The sequence below is a fragment of the Procambarus clarkii genome, chromosome 2 (genome assembly GCF_040958095.1).
Source record: "Procambarus clarkii isolate CNS0578487 chromosome 2, FALCON_Pclarkii_2.0, whole genome shotgun sequence".
Lineage (NCBI taxonomy): Eukaryota > Metazoa > Arthropoda > Malacostraca > Decapoda > Cambaridae > Procambarus > Procambarus clarkii.
In genome coordinates, this window is record NC_091151.1 from 22634057 (window position 1) to 22658284 (window position 24228).

At 42.2% G+C, this 24228-nt stretch overlaps 1 protein-coding gene and 1 pseudogene across 1 annotated transcript; both read left to right on the forward strand.

Annotated features, from left to right (window-relative positions):
- Positions 1-2756: 2756 nt before the first annotated feature.
- LOC138365883 (uncharacterized) lies at positions 2757-5380 on the forward strand. Its single transcript, XM_069326573.1, has 2 exons — positions 2757-2872; positions 4714-5380. Exons 1-2 carry the CDS (start codon positions 2757-2759, stop codon positions 5378-5380), a joined length of 783 nt encoding a protein of 260 aa, XP_069182674.1.
- Positions 5381-22512: 17132 nt separating this feature from the next.
- Positions 22513-23238, forward strand: LOC138366965 (uncharacterized; annotated as a pseudogene).
- Positions 23239-24228: the final 990 nt, after the last annotated feature.

Sequence of the window (24228 nt, forward strand, 5' to 3'; positions counted from 1 at the left end):
AGTTTTCTATTCATTCAACATGTCTTATTCTTTGTGGAGTGATGTCTAACCTAAACAAAATGCCATTTACTTTGAACCTCGTTATGTTACATGCGTCTGAAAGTTTCACTCTCTGGCTTCATCTAGTTTAGTGCTCCATGTATCTTCATTGCCAAGTAAATATATGTTTCTCATTCAATTCATAGGTTGTTGAAATTAATCATGACTATGATATCTCATTCAAATACTGTAGAGACATCCGCCACTTGATATGTGCTTGTAGTTGCCTTGTATCCTCTTATTCCTATATATGTAGGTATTTATGAGTTGCATGTTGGTGAGGATATGAAATAGGTTAGTCCTAAACATTACATGTAATACTCAAATTGAGTGTATTTGTTTTAACAAATACTTTAGTTATTTCATTTATGCACTCACTATCCAATGGCAGTACATGTGCTTGCACACCTTGTATATGTGATTGGTGGCTAACCAATCTCCCACTTGCAACCATGTCTACCGACAGGTGGTAATTTGGCAATTGAGGAGAAGGTGACCATGAGTGAAGCGGAGGCGCGTCACAGGGCAGGAGTGATGCAGGGCGGGTTCTCCTCGCCCCAGCACTGTGTAGCCAGATGGTCCCTCGCTGTAATTGTGCCATACAGGAATAGGGAAACCCAGGTTTGTATTCACTGATTTGTTTTGTGGTTCTCAGTTTTCTGTTATCATTGTTGCTCTTCTTTAAAGCTTTTAATGACCCAACTACCTATTATTATGAAATAAGTTTTCTTTAATCCCAAGATGACGCCTGTTATGACCTTTCTTTGCCAATAATTCGGGTTCTTTTCGTCTCTCTTTCTATAAGGCGTCAGTGCCTCTTTCTTCACAGATCCAACCCCAAGTGAGGGTGAAGTTATCAAGAACTGAGCAGTTTTTCACTATTATTATTTTCTACCACAGACGTGGCCACGCATTAACAATGCTAACCGCAATATATATACATTTTCCTCTGTGACAACCAAACGGGGGTTAAACAACACTAGACAAAAACCAAACCTAACCGAACCTAACCTATGCCTATATATGCACAATATGATAATATATTATAATATAAATTTATATTTGAGAAAATTCCTGTTTTGAATGAACAACATGTAAAAATTTATCAATGCGTGTTTGGGGTCGACCGCTGGATGAAATGGACTTGAGTCGAGGACGGGTTACACAGTTTACATATGGTCAGGTCAACATCAGAAACGTGGTAAAAACTCCCAGTTATTTCCTATTTAACATATAATCCTTATTATATGTTATTATTCATTAAGTGAGTTTTGGAGGAACCGCTCCTGTGACAGGTAAGTCCACTACGGGCTTATTATAGCCCGTGTTGTATGAAACTTTTTGTTCCGAATAGCTAAATCTAAAATAACAAACAATTGCTTAATAGCTCACCAAATTGTTTAAGAAAATAATGCGCAGACTAATTTAATTCTTCTTTAGTGTGCCAAAAAATATTTACAATTTTCTTTGATTTCTGAGAAAGAAAATTTAAAAGATGAGGAACACTTCTATCAAAGTATTAGGAATGTTCAAGACAAAAATCAGAATTTAATTAATATGAAACTCTGCAGATCTAAGAAAGTTGTATGAATATTTCTTCAAGATAGAGTGGGCACCTTTGACAAGCCACCGACTTCCTGTCCCCGTTGAGGCCACTAGAGAAATAATAATTCACTGCGTCTGGGGACAGGAATCCAGAGTGTATGCATCCACGTTTGGCTTTTGTCGAGGCCAAACTTTAATCTTAATTTTCCCCAGAAAACGACACACCAAATCGTTTAACAACCAGGCACCCATTCACTGCTGGGTGAACATAGACTACAGTTAATGACTGCCGCCCAGTCAAACTTACCGGCCAAGATACGAACCCAGGCCAAAAAGCGCTCATGAAGCGCTAGACGAGTGCCTTACCACTGCGCCACAAGGACTGTACCTGGCAAGTGTGACTGCACTGTTTCTCTCTTACTAGCAAGACGTATCACGTGAAAGGTGCCAGGTGGTTATGCTCAGGCTTGGTCAGGAGGGGGGGGGTCAATGAATGGTCACAGAGGGCCAACATTCATAAAAATGCTACCAATTACCTTTTATTCAATCAATATAATTTGTCATTCTTTTCTGTAAGTATATAAGTTACACTACATGTGCACATGTATACACATGTACATGTGTATACGTGTACATGTGTATAGAAATGCATAAATCATATGCATTTATCACCGAGTAATACCTAGTGAACAGTTAAAAATGGGGCCTACATATTCCATCTGGTCTGGGCCTATTACCAGCTTTGCTCAGTCCGACATTTACGCTGACACTGTTAATGGTGACACTGTCTGTCAGTGGCAAGGAGTCAGCGGGGCGGGGCATTTGATTTGGGATAAGATTGACTTGTCACCAGTCTCCGTGGTGTAGTGGTAAGACACTCGCCTGGCGTTCCGCGAGCGCTTTGTCATGGCTTCGTATCCTGGCCGAGGAGGATTTACTGGGCGCAAATCCTTAACTGTAGCCTCTGTTTAACTCAACAGTAAAATGTGTACTGTACTGTAAACCGCGAAGAATCGTTGTAACAACGATTCTTCGCGGCAGGGGATCGTATTCCAGGGACCTGCCCGAAACGCTACGCGTACTAGTGGCTGTACAAGAATGTAACAACTCTTGTATATATCTAAAAAAAAAAAAAAAAAAGATTCAGCCAAAAATGAACTTGCTGATGGAAGATGAGCCCAGCTGAACCTGGCAGTCCTAATGCCACTGGGAAAGCTCTCATCGTGGGCAATGAAACAATTACTGGTAAATTAGTCAATGATGAACTAGGTAAAAAGTTGGATAGAATGTTTGGGGACAGTGTTTCATTGATAGAGCTGACACATCAGTATAGATACTAACACCTGATGCAGACCGACATAATCTGGCAGCAGAAACAGCCTCACTGATGCTAGCAGCAACACTGATGACAGCAGCAACACTGATGCTGGCAGCAACACTGATGCTGGCAGCAACACTGATGCTGGCAGCAACACTGAAGTCAGCAGCAACACTGATGTCAGCAGCAACACTGATGCTAGCAAAAATACTGATGTCAGCAGCAACACTGATATCAGCAGCAACACTGATGCTAGCAGCAACACTGATATCAGCAGCAACACTGATGCTAGCAGCAACACTGATGCTGGCAGCAACACTGATGCTGGCAGCAACACTGATGCTGACAGCAACACTGATGCTGGCAGAAAACACTGATGCTGGCAGCAACACTGATGCTGGCAGCAACACTGATGCTGGCAGCAACACTGATGCTGGCAGTAACACTGATGCTGGCAGCAACACTGATGCTGGCAGCAACACTGATGCTGGCAGCAACACTGATGCTGGCAGCAACACTGATGCTGGCAGCAACACTGATGCTGGCAGCAACACTGATGCTGGCAGCAACACTGATGCTGGCAGTAACACTGATGTCAGCAGCAACACTGATGTCAGCAGCAACACTGACATCAGCAGCAACACTGATGCTAGCAGCAACACTGATATCAGCAGCAACACTGATGCTAGCAGCAACACTGATATCAGCAGCAACACTGATGCTAGCAGCAACACTGATGCTAGCAGCAACACTGATGTCAGCAGAAACACTGATGTCAGCAGCAACACTGATGCTAGCAAAAATACTGATGTCAGCAGCAACACTGATATCAGCAGCAACACTGATGCTAGCAGCAACACTGATACTGGCAGCAACACTGATGCTGGCAGCAGCAACACTGATGCTGGCAGCAACACTGATGCTGGCAGCAACACTGAAGTCAGCAACAACACTGATGCTGGCAGCAACACTGACGTCAGCAACAACACTGATGCTGGCAGCAACACTGATGTCAGCAGCAACACTGATGCTGGCAGCAACACTGATGCTGGCAGCAACAACACTTATGCTGGCAGCAACAACACTGATGCTGGCAGCAACACTGATGCTGGCAGCAACAACACTGATGCCGGCAGCAACAACACTGATGCTGGCAGCAACACTGATGTCAGCAGCAACACTGATGCTGGCAGCAACACTGATGCTGGCAGCAACACTGATGCTGGCAGCAACACTGATGCTGGCAGTAACACTGATGCTGGCAGCAACACTGATGTCAGCAGCAACACTGATGCTGGCAGCAACAACACTGATGCTGGCAGCAACAACACTGATGCTGGCAGCAACACTGATGTTAGCAGCAACACTAATGCTGGCAGCAACACTGATGCTGGCAGCAACACTGATGTCAGCAGCAACACTGATGCTGGCAGCAACAACACTGATGTCAGCAGCAACACTGATGCTGGCAGCAACACTGAAGTCAGCAACAACACTGATGCTGGCAGCAACACTGATGCTGGCAGCAACACTGATGCTGGCAGCAACACTGATGCTGGCAGCAACTCTGATGCTGGCAGTAACACTGATGTCAGCAGCATTACTGATGCTGGCAGAAACACTGATGCTGGCAGCAATACTGGTGTCACCAGCAACACTGTTGTCAGCAGCAACACTGTTGTCAGCAGCAACACTTTTGTCAGCAGCAACACTGTTGTCAGCAGCAACACTGTTGTCAGCAGCAACACTGATGTCAGCAGCAACACTGTTGTCAGCAGCAACACTGTTGTCAGCAGCAACACTGTTGTCAGCAGCAACACTGTTGTCAGCAGCAACACTGTTGTCAGCAGCAACACTGATGTCAGCAGCAACACTGTTGTCAACAGCAACACTGTTGTCAGCAGCAACACTGTTGTCAGCAGCAACACTGTTGTCAGCAGCAACACTGATGTCAGCAGCAACACCGAAGCTGGAAGCATCACTAATGTCAGCAGCAACACCGAAGCTGGAAGCATCACTGATGCTGACAGCAACACTGATGCTGGCAGCAACACTGATGCTGGCAGTAACACTGATGTCAGCAGCATCACTGATGCTGGCAGCCACACAGATGTCCGCAGCAACACTGATGACAGCAGCAACACTGATGTCAACAGCATTGCTGGCATTGATGTCAGCAGCAACACTGATTCTGGCAGACTCATTGATGTCAGCAGCAACACTGATGATGGCTGCAACATTGATGTCAGCAGCAACACTGATGCTAGCAACAATACTGATGTCAGCAGCAATACTGATATCAGCAGAAATACTGATCTCAGCAGCAACACTGATGTCAGCAGCAACACTGATGTCAGCAGCAACACTGATGTCAGCAGCAACACTGATGTCAGCAGCAACACTGATGTCAGCAGCAATACTGATCTCAGCAACAACACTGATGTCAGCAACAACACTGATACTAGCAGACAACACTAATGCTAGCAGTATCAGTGTTGTTAGCAGCAGCAACATCTGGGTTGTTATTCTCATTAACATCTAGCCAATAGATGTTTGGTGAGTGCATGGTTGAGACTAAAGGTCTAGATCTAAGACTATAAGTGCTGGCATATGTTTTTGAATCCAAGCCCCAATACAAATAACTACAATGTGGGACAATTTGGGACATTTGGGGCTTGACTCTATTTATTTAAATATTAATGTAATGAAATTCTATTACGAAGGACCACCCGCTTTTATAGTAAAGAGGGAAACTAATAAAATATGATCATTAGAAAATTCCTAGATGAACCAGTAACTATGGATAAATACTAGAGAATATGATCACTTATATAAATTAATGGGCTGTATAATTTAACTGAATCAAAGCCTCAAACACCTACATTGGGGGGTTATTACTGGAACTTCATATATGTCCAGGAACTAGTGTGGTTCGTGCACCAGTCCATTATGCAATAATCTAATCCTATGACCAATTATTGAATCATTATATTTATCACCAATAAGAACATAGATTATAACATGAGAAATTAATAATTATAATAAACACATGTCAATCCAAAGAAACAGTGCTCTGCATGAATAATACTACAGATAATGGAATTTAAGGAATACGGAAAGGGTCTTAGCTTGAAGACGATTTCCAAGAAGTCGGTTACGACTCATCCTCGGAATCTCCTGGACTCATCATGGAACACTGGGAGATGATTAACACGGGAAATGACAGCTCGGAGAATTCTTCACACACGCTGTAAATCAAATTATATTCAGTAGCAACAGATTAAGCTGCTAGACATCTATGTTCAAGAAAATTAAATTAAATAATGAAGGTAAATAATAACCTGTGGTGTTTTATAGTCGCTCTGCATAACGACAAGCTACCCAGCTATAACCCACTCCTAGATGATGCATCAAATGGGAATAAAGGTACTTAGCTAATAGGGCACTGTGTAAGTTAAGGCTTGCCGAGGTTCGCGTCCTAGGTTCAGGCGTCGTTGTAACGAACACGTGGTGTCTAGCCTAGCCTAGATGTTGACGCGCTTCACTGGCCGGTCACGTTGGGCTACACGGAACCAAATTTAACAGGTTCCTCGCTGAATGTCAAATTAAATCTCTTGACAATTCAACACGTTGTGTAAAATGACACTGACACCAGCTAAGTTATTGTCTGCAAAGGTTCTTCACACCTCACAGTGGCGACTTTCATCTGGAGCTCTTGGTGGCGTCTACCCTGGTGGCTTGGGTAATGGCGTCTCTCTCTGAGCGCGTCGCCTCATGTACTAGCGTCTCCCCTGCCCCGCTCCACGTCCCGCGTTTGATACACAAATTATTTACTACGAATATTATCATTTCTCGCAGTTGTGATTGAAATGCTCGGATAAGGATGGGTTTATTATTCAGAGGAGTTAAATATTATTATTTGCCCGTTTTACGATGGTAAACGAGCAATGGAGATGAATTAAAGTCTCTCCAGGGCATTCACGCGTGACGTTAAATTTATTACCAGATAACAGTTATAACTATAAACGCTCTATTTGGCATTAGTTGGAGATCATTTTATCTGTAAATAATTATCACACAGAACACCGTTGTTTTATAGAGAATCAAATTCAATTCTCAGACACACTGGAAATAGTTGTTTATTATAATGGAATCTGACGCAATACTGGCGTCTGGTGACGTAAGAATTCTAGCCTTATTGTACAGATGTAATTATTAGTACATGTGAACTCTACGTTTGGTTAATTTTAATCACTACAATGATTAGTAGATTTAGTAATAATTAATGATAATACAGCAGTGTTGTATTTAGTGTTGGAAATTTCCAACATAACTCCGGGGGGAGAGTTTTAGGGTCGCAGTGTAATGTGGAGTACTGACACACCTATCCCGAAGTTGGTATTAATATTAGTATGTTAGTATGTTAGTATGTTAGTACACACATAACGAATGTCCCGTATTTGTCAAGGACATACAAGAAACTTAAGTCTTGCTGATTTCATGTTAAATGGAACATGTTATTATGAATTACCTAAAGTTGATAATTAAGAAAACTTACAATAACTCTGAGACTGGTGTCGCTATGACATGTAATGTGTATGTTACAAATCTCTAAGTCTGCAAACTCTCAGGTACTCTAGATAAATAATGTTCTTTATAGCCTATACAACAATTAAAGATTTAAATCACACAATTCAAACAACAGAATCTACTGTGATGGGAATGTCCTGGGTCATAGTGACTTGTAATGGTTTGTTACTTGACATTACACCACAGTATCATCATAGTTATCTAAATTGGATGTAAAAGGAATTACTCTTGGTCAGAGCTGTAATAGGCTTGCAGTTTCCGCTTACATTGTTGAGCAGCAGCTCTAGTGGGGCGGTTGCTCGGAGGATCAGAATTACTGTCCTCGGAAACTACTGGAGAAACTGGATCTGGTTGATGTTCTCGCTCAGCCAATTCAAGAGGAACCAGCTTCTCTAAAGTTTTTAGAGTAGTGTTGCCTCGGCATAAAACTTTCACTACTCTCAGGACACCTTGATGATCTGGATGAATGGCAACAATTTTGCCTATGGGCCACTCTGACCTTGGTCCATCACTGTCGACTAGTACTAGGTCCCCTGGTTTTAGTTGCACTTTATTATAAGGACTCGAAGCTCCGTAGTGGTACTCTCGTAGAGCTGTGAGGTACTCTCGAGTCCACACCTCATTCCACCTGTTAATAACCCCTGAAAGATGCTGGTAGCTTTCCACCAAGTCACCTCTGGTCACATGTGACGGGTCTACGGGGTCCTCTTCAGTTAAAGGGATGAGAGGGCTCAGTAGACCTCCATGGATCAAATGTGAGGGACTCATAGGTTCTCTCTGGGTGAAATCATCAGACAGGTATGTTAATGGGCGGTTATTGACTCGCGCCTCGATTTCCACAACAATGGTTTGGAGCTCGGAGTAACTGACCTTTTGTCTTTTTGACTTTTTCTTAAACACTTCTTGACTGTGCCTACTATTCGCTCATAGAACCCATATGTCGTATGTCGAAATTGTCGACATACAAGTTGTCGCTAATGTCTGCCTTATAAGGGCTATTCGATTTCCTCAAATGTGTGTCTAATGTTGCTTGCAAAAGAAACGGTGAGGACGTAGCTCCGAATAATACTGAGGCAAAACGATATGTGATGACTTCACTGTTAGGATCCAGTGGGTCCTTAATCCAGAGAAATTTTGTGTAGTTACGATCTTCCTCCTGCAAACCTACTCGGAGGAAAGCTTTGCTGATATCAGCAGTATAGGCGAAAATACCGGTGCGAAATCGTAACAGCACATCATGTAGCCTTTGAGTTAGGCTAGGTCCCGTTTGGAGACATTCATTTAAAGACACACTGCTTGGCTTTACTTTAGCACTACAGTTAAAAACAATACGAATAGGTGTTGTCAATGAGTCTTTCACCACAGCGTGATGAGGTAAATAATGACCTATTTTTCGGTCATCGTTATCAACAACTTCAATAAATTTACTGTTAAGTTGTTGTTGGATGAGTTGATGATACATGTTCAGTTTATCTGGCTGCTTCTGTAGTCATGTTAATTGAGACTGCAATTGTGAGGCTGCCATAAAATAATTAACTGGAAGTTGTGGATGATTCAACTTCCATGGGAGTCTTACCCAGTATTGTTGATTTTCATAGACAACTGTATCCAGATATTGCTGGTAAGTCCACATATCATCAGGGCTTGGTTGTTCAGGGATAATACCTAAAGTGTCTAAATCCCACAAACGATGTACAGGTGGATCAGACTCAATATCTTCAGATATTTCTCTGAAACGTAGGGGTGACTGTTCCAAGCCTAGTCACGCCACTATTATGTTATTAGATTGTTGGTTTGTTGACGCTGGATTTTGTCCGAAAAGCACCGGTCCCGTAAGCAATTTGCCTCCAGCAGACGACAACAAATTCATTCCGTGTTGTCTGGTGCATCCAGTTATAAATTTGTAATAATGATCCGCGCCTATAAGTATTCCAACATCAGTGAGGCAGTCAGAATTTATTTTATAATCTGCTAGCCTCATGCGGTTTCGTTTAAGATGTCTCGCAGTGTGAGCTAACCCAGTGACCTGTAGGTCTGTAGGAAGTTTATCTACTACTATCGCTTGTATTGGACTAGTGGAAGATCCGAGTCTCACTAATACCTTAACTACTTGGTATTCACGAGGTCCACTATTCGTCAAGAAACCAGAAATATTTAACCTCACACTTTTGGCAGGTTTTAAATTTAACTCATCTACTAACTGTCGTGTAATGAAGGTTTTCTGTGATCCTTGATCAAAAAGACCTCTAGTGTTAACTCTAGATCTTCGGTTTATTAGTCTAAGTTGAGCTGTAGGCAGAGTGGTATTATTGCCTGACTCAGTAGCAAGTACATTTACTTCTTGATGCACTTTGCAATATTGCACTGCGGTAGAACTCGTGGAATTCTCCCCAGTGGTCATGGTTTGTGTAGAAGATTTTCTACATAAGGCGTAGTGATGTACACCTTGGTTGCATCTGTTGCAGGATCGTAGCTGCACTACACATTTTTTGGGATCATGAGAGCCCATGCACTTAGTGCACTTGTGTATTTCTTGCAACCTTTTAATCCTAGTATTATAAGTAGGATAAACAGAGCATTGGTAAGTGGCATGTCCTTGATTACAAAACAGACACCTTCTCTGGTTAATTGACTTGGTCTCTTTAGTAGACAAGTCATTGGTTATCTCAGAAGGAGACACCGAATAAGTACCTACATTTCCACTTCTTTTCCCAGTGGATGGAGTAGTCTTGGATTTATATTTACTAGACTTATTCAAAGTCGGTTTAGGTTTGACTGAAGTGTCAGTATTAGTTGGTTTAGACTCAGGTTTAATTTTATCATGAGTCTTCAACCTGTTAACCGTTATTCTCAATCCCTCGAATATTTGATCAAGAGTGAGAAACTCGGTATTATAATGTGAGCAGAGCTCTGTTAAGACATTTCGAGGTAATTTCCTCTGCAAAAGTAACTTGATTGACCATTCTGAAGCTGGTATGTTAACTTTAGTACCTAAGGCCTTTACTAGAGACTCTACTTCTAGTCTGAAGCTTTGAAGTGACTCTGGTCTACTATTTGGTGCATTCAGATCTAGCAATTGGTAATAGAGGGTAGCTATACTTAATTCTTTGTTGCAATAGTTCAACTTCAAAAGTTTTATAGCTTCCTCATAATTACTCTCATTGAGAGTTAGGTTATGTATGACCTTTTTAGCCTCTCCTTTAAGAAGACTAAAGCAGGTATGAGAATTTAGAAACCTTGTCAAGAGACTGTTTCCTGTGTATATGAACTTCAAATGAAGTCCAAAAATTGTCCCAATTTTCTGTATCTAATCCTGAAAATGTAGGTAAGTCTAAAGTAGGTAAACGAACCTCTGGTAGTGGGTTACTGAATTGAGACCCTGTGTTACTGGTATTGGATCCAGATTGTTTTGCTAATTTAGATAGCCTGAAAATTATATCTTGAGTCTCATCTTCATACTGGGAGATGTCTACAATTTGACTTACTTCCTCAGGATCAGTCTCTGTGGTATTCAGTAGAGTAAGATAAGACTGACTTGTAGACTTAACTTGATCAAATTTCAGATCAGCTACTCTTACTGATGTCTCTAAGTGATAAGAGTCAATGGGAGTATCTTTAGATAAGCCCTCAGCCTTGTTAATTAGTCTGGTCAAATGGCCTTTAAGGCCAATGTAGGTTCTCCTTAATTGCTCAGGAGTAGCCATGTTGGGCTTGGGTCCAAACTTCATGGAATTCGTATATGTATTACTAATGAAGCTTGGGTACTTGTTCATTAGTAGACAAGTAACATTAAATGTAGCCTAATTTAATGTGGCTAATTTATACTCTACCTCACTTGAGGTTAAATGTACCTACCTAACAACAAGTAGCTAGATATTTTGTGCATTGTCTGAACTTCACCATTAGTTCTCGTCCGGTTAGCTCTTCTATATCACCATCAGAGGTAATGGGGATCATCCAGCAATACACAAAATAGATACATACAAAATAATGAGTACAAGATGAAATATTTTGGAGACACTCCAATCAGAGTTATCTCAAAATTTAATCCCACCCTGTTTAGGGTCAGCACAAATAGTATAATACATACACTACTGACTAGCTTAAGTCTAGTCCTGATAATTCCTAACATAGAACTATAAATTTATTTAGTCTGGGCTTGTACCAAATTCAGCACAATCTCAGCCTAAATTCTACCTAATAAGATTGGTAAAGATTATTGTGGTGCAGTAAGGTGAATATAATTGTGCTGTATTTTTGTGTTTTTTGTTTTTATAAGAGTGCACTTGCACACACAGGTGAAAACAATTATGTACAGTTAAGTTTGGCTTGCTAGCCACAGCCGTTTGTGATAGTTGATGATGTTGATCAACTTATCAACCACATGCAACCTAGACTCACCTGACAAGTGTACACCATCTCTGGTCAGGTTTTGTCTATAACGTCTGGCTGTAAATTTGTTACGACCCTCTCGGGACGCAACGGGGTCCTTACTCTGATGTTGTTAGAGGAAGATATATGTATCCGTCCCCAAGCCAGTAGTGGCTATCAAGGGATGAGATCCGTGACGCAAGTAACTTAAAGGGAGTAGGGAAAGAAAGCTAAGAACTTAATATTATAATTATTACCATCACCGTTTAAATATATAAAATGAATGAGTGCACAAAGGGGAGGGGTATTAACACTTGACAAGGGGATTAATCCTCAATCGATGTCTTCTGCTGAAGACGCTGGTGCCACAACTCTTGGTGCCGAATCCTTGGTGCTCTCGTGGCCACACAACGAAATATCCAAAGAAGGTGAGCCTACCCTGGCCACAGGTCAGCCAAAACACAGGTCCACTGGGGGCACCGTCGGGAGGCCGTCAACCACACGTCCAGCTGGTCTGCTGGCAGGTTCTGAGCCACCAAGGCTGGTACGGCCACTCCACGAACGATATAAGGGGTACGCCCTAGACAGGAGTCTCGTGTGATATCACAAATCACCCTCCTGTCCTCAATACCCCAGTGGATGATCGTCTCCAACAGTCGGTCCCGGGTAAATCCTCTTACTGCCACTCCACTGGCAGGCTAACACACCACAGTGTTCTTCCAGGGGGACGACTTCACAACAGCTGCAGCAACGTTCAAGGTATGGAGACTGGCTGCCTTGGGTAGACTGACTCAACCTTCAACACAGCGGTCCCAGGTCGACTCTGTAAACAGACACGTCATCAATAACTGGGACACTAAAACACCTCACTTACGGGTTCGGGCGCAAACACCTGACGTATCCAGTCCATAGATGGCGCTGTCGTCGGAGCACCACCTCACCAGAGGTCAAGAGCGGCTGTGTTGTGAGCTGCACAGGACTGGAAACTGGCCCTTGTGGCCGATATTCGCCGTCCTCATCCGGTGTCGTCGTTCGTTTGGCGGGGGTTTCGGGAGCTGACCCACAGATGGCGTGGTTGTCACTGCTCCAGGCTCGGACGCGGGATCCGGGTTCGTAACACCTCCCCACCAAAAAGAATTTGGTTTGAGGTTCTATAAAAAGAGACACAAACCAAATTAGTTCGGCGACACAACTCCAAATGGACTTACTTATACTATGAACTGGAGTAGCGAGGCTGTCTCGTCCACAAAAATGTCCTACTAGCCATTTCCGGCACAACGGGAACTTGCAGATGATCACGTCGGGCAATGATCTGCCCGACGTAATCTTCCACGTCTCCACTGCGATGTCAAGCAGGGGCATCATCTCACATGTCTCAAGTAAGGATCTGTGTGGACACGATCTGGGGCGACTCGACACTTCCTTATGTCGTGGCACCGATGATGGCTGGACACAGACGGCATTTCTGGTACCGGTCCGATGGTCCTCAGGGGAGACAGGAACCTGGAATACAGGGGTCTGATAATTCAGAGTGATAGCGACAGCGGGTAAAACAGTACTTACAGCATACTCTACTAGGTCCACACCTAGTCCCAACGGGGCTGTTCGTACGTCGCAGATGGCATTCGCTCTGCCACCGTCAGGTCGACCAACGTTCCACATAACGCTGCATTGAGGCTCAGCAGTCACGCGGGGGGTGTCAACCTGTCGGAAACAGTCACTCCTATTATCATTTCTCGTACCTCCTGTATCAACCATCACCTTCCAGGTCCCTTCTTCAACTGCAACACTTGCAGTACAAATCTCCAATCCCTGGGACCTTTTCACGATGTTCATGGGAGCCATCATTCTTCGGGTCGTCCACTAATCCTTACTGAGAACACAAACGAGAATAAAACAAAATACTGCTAGGAAACGTTTGGTCATCTGAGGGATAAGCTTCCTGAACTTGTCATGTCCATAGCCGGCAACATCCATAAGCCTGGCTTGGACCGAAGAGGGCACTAGACCTTTTGAACACACCTCACATACCTCTGACGTCTGGGGAATCTCTGGCTGGTTCACTACATGCTGTAACTTGCCATACCGCAAGCACACATCCGCCTTCGCTCCAGACTCGTTGGTATCCGTGGGTGCCTGCACACAAGGCCTCTCTTCTAGCTCAGGTACTTCTGCCATCGTAACCTCATGTTCCTTGTCGAGAGAATCAGGAGACACTGCTAGAACGTTCTCAATCTGTAGGCGAGAGGACAAATTAAACATAGTTACATCCGGGTCTGTCTTTACCCGGACATTACCATTGCCTGTAGACACCTCAGACTTTGATGTTCTGGCTGACTCGTCCGCTATCTTGGGATGATTGGTGCTCCAATCGGTCACCAAGTCGTTGGCTAGTACCACGTCAATCCCAGCCACAGGGAGGGTATCGACTACTGCCAACTCACATGTGCCGCTGAAATAAGGCGAGTCAAGATGTACTGGCACTAAGGGGGCGATGTACTGCGTCCTAGGAAACCCAACCAGGACAACCTTTTGTCGCCCATCCACACTTACTCCCTCGGGTAACGAGCTCTTCACGATCAGGGACTGGGCTGCTCCACTATCTCTGAGCACTACAATTGATCTACCAATATGATCACTCGTTACATACCCGGTTGAAGTGTGAGGGGCCAACAAACTTGGTCCTTCCGGCGTCGTCGTAGACTGGTTTCCTACTGGTGGTGTAACACAGCTCATCATCATCACCTCCCTTCGTGCGCTGCCACCTCTTCTGCCTCGGCACCTAGCAGCTATATGCCCTTTCTGCCCACAAGTCCAGCACACCATATTCCTCCTCGGGCTCCGGTGTTTCGGACTGCTAGGACTTGTTCTTCGGGGGCTACTTGGGGGCGTCTTCTTAGCACTTTGTGGGACGGGTCTTTCTTCTTCATCATGAAGTCTGTCGAACCGGCGCTGGTAATTCCTTGGGACGTACTTAGCAGACGGCCTATGAGTCAGGATGTACTCTTCAGCCATGGTGGCTGCTGCACTCAAGGTCTCTACCTGCTGTTCCTCTAAGTACGTCTTCAGGTCTACAGACAAACAATCCTTGAAGTCCTCGAGCAGAATCAGCTGCTCGAGGTCTTCCTTGGTCTCCACCTTCCGAGAGGCACACCATTCCTGAAAAAGTCGCTCCTTGATGGTGGCGAATTCGGTGAAAGTGTGCTCTGAGGTCTTCTTCAGGTTTCTGAACTTTTGCCTATATGCCTCAGGTACCAATTGGTACGCCATGAGCACCACTTTCTTCACCATATCGTAATCGCCGGAGTCGTCAAGGGATAACGTAGAGTAGGCGATTTGGGCCTTCCCAGTCAGGACTGACTGTATCATGATGGCCCAATTCTCCCTTGGCCACTCCAAAGAGGCAGCGACTTTCTCGAAGGCTGCGAAGAACTTCGAAACTTCTCTCTCGTTGAATTTAGGGACCATTTTGATATTCCTTACCGGATCGAAACCGCTTACTCCAGTTTGTCTCTGTCCAGCGCCTAATCGTAATACTTCTAGTTCATGTTGTCTCTGTCTTTCTTTTTCTTCTCTTTCTCGTTCTTCTCTCTCTCTTTTCTCTTCTCTTTCTCGTTCTTCTCTCTCTCTTTCTCGTTCTTCTCTCTCTCTTTCTCGTTCTAATTCTAGACGCCTCATTGCCAATTCTTTATCTTTCAATTCTCGTTCTAATTCTAACTTTTTCCACTCTATCTCGCGATTGATCTCTAGGGCGCGCATTTTGACTGTTAGGAAGCTGATATTAAGCTCACCTGCATCACTGTCAACGTCACTGCCCTTATCTTCCTTTTCCGTGGAAGCTATTTCCTCACCTTCCTTTGTACTAGGAGCCCTGCCTTCCTGTTTCTCTTCTGCCTTCAGGTGCCGGTGAACCTTGGACAAGATCTCCACACGGGAATCACTGGCACGGATCTTTATCTCCAGGTAGGCGCTCACTAGTACAAGCTCTGGTTTGCTCAGATATTTTAATCTGGCAAGACAGTCCACTCTGTTCAGAAAAGCCTGAACATCGTCCAGATCATCGATGGTAGCTTTTTCTGCCATTGTCACAGATGGAACACTCAACTAGCACTTAACACACCGCTTTCACGTTAGCACTTCACGCACCGAGCACCGTTCTACGTCAATATTGCACTTTATCGCACCAAACACTGCACTTGACAATATTGCACGTAATCACTTCGGGCACCGCACTACCCAATATTGCACTGAGTCCAAACGAACACTTCGCTCTACAATATTGCACTGAATCACTGAGCACCACACTAGTCAATATTGCACTTAATCGCTTAATCACAGCGAGCACCGTACTGCACAATATCGCACTTAGTCACTCTGAGCACCGCACAGGACGTATAACGTCACAATCGTCGCACACAGGGGGAATTATTTACAGGGATTACGCCACTTCACCACCCCTGTCAAACATACTTAACAAGGGGACGGATCCCGCTGGGGATACCAATTATGTTACGGCCCTCTCGGGACGCAACGGGGTCCTTACTCTGATGTTGTTAGAGGAAGATATATGTATCCGTCCCCAAGCCAGTAGTGGCTATCAAGGGATGAGATCCATGACGCAAGTAACTTAAAGGGAGTAGGGAAAGAAAGCTAAGAACTTAATATTATAATTATTACCATCACCGTTTAAATATATAAAATGAATGAGTGCACAAAGGGGAGGGGTATTAACACTTGACAAGGGGATTAATGCTCAATCGATGTCTTCTGCTGAAGATGCTGGTGCCACAACACTTTGTGCCGAATCCTTGGTGCTCTCGTGGCCACACAACGAAATATCCAAAGAAGTTGAGCCTACCCTGGCCACAGGTCAGCCAAAACACAGGTCCACTGGGGGCACCGTCGGGAGGCCGTCAACCACACGTCCAGCTGGTCTGCTGGCAGGTTCTGAGCCACCAAGGCTGGTACGGCCACTCCACGAACGATATAAGGGGTACGCCCTAGACAGGAGTCTCGTGTGATATCACACGTCACCCTCCTGTCCTCAATACCCCAGTGGATGATCGTCTCCAACAGTCGGTCCCGGGTAAATCCTCTTACTGCCACTCCACTGGCAGGCTAACACACCACAGTGTTCTTCCGGGGGGACGACTTCACAACAGCTGCAGCAACGTTCAAGGTATGGAGACTGGCTGCCTCGGGTAGACTGACTCAACCTTCAACACAGTGGTCCCAGGTCGACTCTGTAAACAGACACGTCATCAATAACTGGGACACTAAAACACCTCACTTACGGGTTCGGGCGCAAACACCTGACGTATCCAGTCCATAGATGGCGCTGTCGTCGGAGCACCACCTCACCAGAGGTCAAGAGCGGCTGTGTTGTGAGCTGCACAGGACTGGAAACTGGCCCTTGTGGCCGATATTCGCCGTCCTCATCCGGTGTCGTCGTTCGTTTGGCGGGGGTTTCGGGAGCTGACCCACAGATGGCGTGGTTGTCACTGCTCCAGGCTCGGACGCGGGATCCGGGTTCGTAACAAAATTGAATATAAGTGGCATCCAATCTCACTCGATTTTTCAGCCTGAAATTTATGTACTTAGCAGCTCTCTGGTAGTATTCTGGTGTTACTCCCCAACGATTATCTTGACTTGGTTGGCGAGGTTCCACTAACGTGAATACTACCGAATTACTGATGAGCTTGAAAGAAGAAATTATGGCTTTAAGGTGTTTGATCACCTCAGCTGGATGACGAGTAGGATGGATGTCATTACCACCTAAGTGTATAATGGTTAGATGGTGAAGCCACTCTAATGCAGGTGTTAGTGTGGAATTGTTATAAAAGTTATGAGCTGTTGCTCCTGGTGACCTAAAGATTCTTACTTCTGTATGAGCTAAGTGTTGTGGGTAATTGACTGTGTCCCACTAAGGCTACCTTATACATGAGGTGAAAGTAGCGATGTGTTGTTGTGACTTAGACTAACTGATGTGTTACACTGTTGGCTGACACAATTAATTAAATAGTTAATCTAGATTACATCACACAAGGATTAGTTATTATTAATTAGTATTTATAATTATAATTTATGTTTATCCGGTTCGAAGGACCATAATGTGGGACATTTGGGACTTGACTCTATTTATTTAAATATTAATGTAATGAAATTCTATTACGAAGGACCACCCGCTTTTATAGTAAAGAGGGAAACTAATAAAATATGATCATTAGAAAATTCCTAGATGAACCAGTAACTATGGATAAATACTAGAGAATATGATCACTTATATAAATTAATGGGCTGTATAATTTAACTGAATCAAAGCCTCAAACACCTACATTGGGGGGTTATTACTGGAACTTCATATATGTCCAGGAACTAGTGTGGTTCGTGCACCAGTCCATTATGCAATAATCTAATCCTATGACCAATTTTAGAATCATTATATTTATCACCAATAAGAACATAGATTATAACATGAGAAATTAATAATTATAATAAACACATGTCAATCCAAAGAAACAGTGCTCTGCATGAATAATACTTCAGATAATGGAATTTAAGGAATACGGAAAGGGTCTTAGCTTGAAGACGATTTCCAAGAAGTCGGTTACAACTCATCCTCGGAATCTCTTGGACTCATCATGGAACACTGGGAGATGATTAACACGGGAAATGACAGCTCGGAGAATTCTTCACACACGCTGTAAATCAAATTATATTCAGTAGCAACAGATTAAGTTGCATGACATCTATGTTCAAGAAAATTAAATTAAGTAATGAAGGTAAATAATAACCTGTGGTTTTTTATAGTCGCTCTGTGTAACGACAAGCTACCCAGCTATAACCCCCTCCTAGATGATGCATCAAATGGGAATAAAGGTACTTAGCTAATAGGGCACTGTGTAAGTTAAGGCTTGCCGAAGTTCGCGTCCTAGGTTCAGGCATCGTAACGAACACGTGGTGTCTAGCCTAGCCTAGATGTTGACACGCTTCACTGGCCGGTCACGTTGGGCTACACGGAACCAAATTTAACAGGTTCCTCGCTGAATGTCAAATTAAATCTCTTGACAATTCAACACGTGTAAAATGACACTGACACCAGCTAAGTTATTGTCTGCAAAGGTTCTTCACACCTCACGGTGGCGACTTTCATCTGGAGCTCTTGGTGGTGTCTACCCTGGTGGCTTGGGTAATGGCGTCTCTCTCTGAGCGCGTCGCCTCGTGTACTAGCGTCTCCCCTGCCCCGCGTCCCGCATTTGATACACAAATTATTTACTACGAATATTATAATTTCTCGCAGTTGTGATTGAAATGCTCGGATAAGGACGGGTTTATTATTCAGAGGAGTTAAATATTATTATTTGCTCGTTTTACGATGGTAAACGAGCAATGGAGATGAATTAAAGTCTCTCCAGGGCATTCACGCGTGACGTTAAATTTATTACCAGATAACAGTATAACTATAAACGCTCTATTTGGCATTAGTTGGGGATCAGTTTATCTGTAAATAATTATCACACAGAACACCGTTGTTTTATAGAGAATCAAATTCAATTCTCAGACACACTGGATATAGTTGTGTTTATTATAATGGAATCTGACGCAATACTGGCGTCTGGTGACGTAAGAATTCTAGCCTTATTGTACAGATGTAATTATTAGTACATGTGAACTCTACGTTTGGTTAATTTTAATCACTACAATGATTAGTAGATTTAGTAATAATTAATGATAATACAACAGTGTTGTATTTAGTGTTGGAAATTTCCAACAAGGGGAAGGTCTACGTCAAGTGGTCTGTCAACCACAATAGGTGGTGTCCCTATAGAAGAATCTGTCTGGGCTTGGTCATTGTCATCTTTTGCATCAGACTCACCAGCAGTAATTTTAGCTAACTTCATATGGTATAAATATTCGTTTATAAATGATCTTGTTAACAAATTCTTAAGTCTGTACTTGTTAATCTTGATAAGCTCTATTACCTTATATGGACCTAAAAATTTCTTAGATAACTTGTACATAGGGCCAGATCTGTGTTCGTTAAGTACCATTACTACAGATCCGACAGTCATCTTACTGGACTTAGCTTGAGTATTCCTTTGCTCGAGTAAACTCTGCAGTTGTCTTGGACAAGTGTTCTCATATTTTCTTAAAGACTGGTTGCATTTGTCAATGCTTTACTTGAAAAAAACATCTAGGTTATACAAAGGAGTAGGGGGTGAATTGATCACTTCATTAGGAAGAATCTTATATGTACCATAAAGAATAGCATGAGGCGTGTCTCCTGTAGAAGCATTAATTGAAGAGTGTATGGCACACTGAATTAAGGATATGAACTCATCCCAATTACTGTTTTAAAAAATCAATGTGACTCTCAAGGCATCTAACACTTTTCTGTTTGTACGCTCTGCATAGTCTGTTTGTATGCTCTGCAAACCTAGTACTTGCTGGGTGATATGGCATAATACTACATTTTTTATTGTTATATAATTCACACAAACTAGTTAAGAAACTATTACTGATCTCGGGACCATTATCTGAGAGAATTACTTTTTGCATACTATATCTACAAATTATTTGGCCATGGAATGCACTGGCTATAGTTTCTGCTGTTTTGTTCAGGATAGGAACAAGTTTGCTATAATGTGAAAAATTTTCAACCATTACAAGCAAGTGTTTGTTACCTTTTTCAGTTTCTGCAAAATTTGTCAACAAATATATTGATACTCATTCCCAAGGGGCTTTAGTTGCTGGGTACACATGAATTGGGTTAGGTCCAATGATGTGTCCCTTGTACTGTAAGCAGGTTAAACTTCTGTCAATATAATGAGCAATCTCTTTAGCCTTTTGGGCCAAAAATACTTCAATCGACCTTACTGGAGTGTACGATCCTTTCCTGGATGTGCATTTACAGGAGCATCATGGATAATCTTTAACACAGTTGGTACAAAGACAGCTGGAACAACTAACTGATAACACTTCCTTGCGGGTGTCCCTAGCTTTACTATTCTACTCAGTAAATTGTCTAACATCACTACTTCTTTCAATGTTACTGAGGGCTTGTGAATCCGACAAGTATCTTGCTAAATCATAAACTTAATGACAGGTGCCCATGTGTGGTCTTGTTTTTGTTCTGTCTCTACTATTATAGCATCTCATGCTGGGTAATTTAACTGGATATGCAGCTATGTGTTAAGAAAATGCATCAGCTACAACATTTTGTTTTCCTGGGATATACCCAAATGAAGGATTAAATTCTTGAATTGTGAGTAAATATCTGGTTGATGATCTGTAAGAACATGAACTGGGTATATTGACCATACCACACACTAGAGGGTGAAGGGACGACGACGTTTTGGTCCGTCCTCGACCATTCTCAAGTCGATTCTCACAATCGACTTGAGAATGGTCCAGGAAGGACCAAAACGTCGACGTCCCTTCACCTTCTAGTGTGTGGTCTGGTCAACATACTTCAGCCACGTTATTGTGACTCATCGCCAGCATGAACTGGGTAAATTGTATTCCTGAAATGTTTAAAAGCCCATACAACTGCTAGAGCTTCACGCTCTGTTGCACCATAATTTTTCTTTTCCTTAGACAATGTACAGCTAGTTGAGCTATTGCATGATCTCTGTGACCTTCAGTTTGAAGTAATGCTGCACCTAAGCCTATTTCACTAGCATCTGTGACCAACATAAAAGTTTTAGAAAAATATGGGTACCTATGAACAGGTGAAGAGATGAATGCTTCTTTGAGCTTCCTGAAAGACTGTTCTTGGGCTTCTTCCCAAACAAAGGGTTCATCGTTTCTTTCCAACTTGTAAAGTGGAGTGGCTATTGTAGAGAATCCAGCAATAAACGAACGATAAAATCCTAGAAAACCTGTAAACTGCCTCACGGCTTCTGCAGTACGAGGCATTGGAAAATCACGGGCAGCAATAATTTTTTATTCATTTAAGGTAATGCCTGAAGAGGTGACTGCATGACCTAGGAAATTAATCTTCTCCTTTAAAAATGAGCACTTTGAGAGTTTTATTTTTAAATTTGCTTCTACGAGCTTTGCAAGTACTTTCTCAAGGTTCTGGAAGTGAGTCTGAATACCAAAAGAGTACTACCTATCAATGTACTAAATAGGCTTGTCATGAGCCTTGAAAACGCGAAAGAAATCCTTAAATTCTGGCCATGACTGGAGGCTAACAATGGCTTTCTCATCATCTACAAAATGAGCATCACCTTTGGTGGAGTCAAAACTTTACCTAGCAATTGCCAAGTAGTCATCATCAGAAGGTTCTGAGAAATGCACTTTGGCCTTTGCTTCCACTTTGCTAAACCATGATTCCAATACGTGAGATACTCCAGCAAAAAGTAGAATAGCCATCTCCTGTATGGAGCGCTGGACATTAGTACGAGCAACTGCTCCATTTGAGTCAGAAGGAGTTGCAACAGTTGCAGGCATTGTCACTAACTTAGTGTGTGCTTGAAATTCTAGGTATAAGATTAGAATTTACAGAATAACAACATTCAGAATATCAAACTAGGCTCAAGTAAGTAAATGCAAAGAATAAACATTTAAATTATAGTTAGGCACGACAAAATAAATGGGAATCAGCAAAATTGTAAATTAAATATGCAATATGCGATTTTTTTTTTTTTAAACACATAATGGCAGGGCTGGTGGCAGACTATGGCTCCTCTTCTGAGGAGGAAAAAGAAGATACAGAGCTTGCTGACGAGTCACTGAGTAAAGGCACCAAGAAGAAAGTTATCAACTTCTTTGATTCTCCCTTTGACCGGAGTAAAGGCACCAAGAAGAAAGTTATCAACTTTTTTGATTCTCCCTTTGATCAAGAAAAACAAATAAAAAAACGTAAGAAGGAAAGCAGCAAACCTGTAATCCTTGCAAATCCTCTTCGTGGTGATGCACTGCCATCTCCATTTGATGATGACCATTCTGCTTCAGTGTTCTTTAACCCATTTCATAAAGCACAGGAAGATAAAAAATTGGTATTGGAGAAGCATGTAAAAATGACAGAAAACCCTAAAGATGTCTTGGAAATCAATGGAAAGAAAATTGTTGGGATTATAGAAAAGGTCGGTGCAAGTTTGGACGCAACTGCAAGTTTGCACATGATTCTGATATAAGCCAGCCTTCTGAACCCAGGGAAGCTCAGAACTCCAGTACAAATACCATTGCAGCTTCAGTATCTTATGGGGAATTAGGAACTCAAGTTTTAATGGCGGAACCTACTGTAGATGAACTGACAATAAAAAAGAAAAGACGTCCTGGATTATCTGAAGGAGTTTGTCCCTGGAAAAAAGGTACAAAAACTACATCGTAAACAGCAAGCCAAAAAAACACCATGGCTTTTGAAATGATTATTTTTTGTCTACCATTCAAATTTTAGTTCCTTTTGTATCTTAATAGATTTAATTATCTCAAGTAGGAACTGGAAGTGTGTTTAGTAATTAAAATTTGTATTTTTATAAAAATTTTAAAGAGACATCCAGTTCATTGTAATCTGCATTATCAAACACTGCATATGCAGTGTGAAATCATTATTTTTCTCACACAAAAATATTAATAGCACTTGAATTTATTACAAATTATGTGTGTCTGGTCTTTCATGAAGCAGTTTCTTGCCAGAGATATGCATTCATACTTTACTTGATATTGTTTATAGTCATTCTGTAATAACACAAAAATGCTGAGTGTTATTTCATATATGCAAGAGATTTACCATATATTGCATCATGTTAGAAAATGTAGCATGAAATCTTTGATAGTTATAATAATCCTTTGTGACAAAGAAAATATCAAGTTGGCTGTGCCATGTTTGTGTTTGTGTTGTTTACTTTAATGTTTCTGCGAGAGAGACCTTAGAAGTTGGGGAAAATTTGCTTAAAATTACAGTATTTTAATAACAATTTAAAGTCTCAGGATTTTTTTATGAGATTGATACTCTCTATAAATGTTCTCTTTAATTAAATGGTCTTTCACTCCGTCATGTAAGATTGGTGGATTATATTCTTGGGAAAACACAGAGCTGAATATCCTAGTTAAATTCAGTACCTGATCCAAAAGAAAAGATAGTATAGCATGAAGTTCATTTTGCATTCCAGAAATACATTATCTGGAATGTAGTTTATTATAGAAGATAGAGAGCCTATACAGATGTTACACTTGGTTTAAATGACATTTCTAGTTAAAATGTCATTTTACAAATACTCTCATGAGATGATTAATTTTTTCTTTCTCTAAATATGTAGTTAATTAATGAAGTGATATTTACTTCAGATAAGATAGCACTTCTCAGTTTTATGAAGGAGCCTGATTGAACATGCAGTACCTATGTATGTCATAATTAT

What these genes read in the sequence shown, in the direction of transcription:
- LOC138365883 (XM_069326573.1), top strand. Translation starts at nt 2,757, where the DNA reads ATGAGCCCAGCTGAACCTGGCAGTCCTAATGCCACTGGGAAAGCTCTC. An exon ending in GGTAAAAAGTTGGATAGAAT is followed by an intron (nt 2,873 to 4,713) that starts GTTTGGGGACAG and finishes CACTGTTGTCAG; the next exon opens with CAGCAACACTGTTGTCAGCA.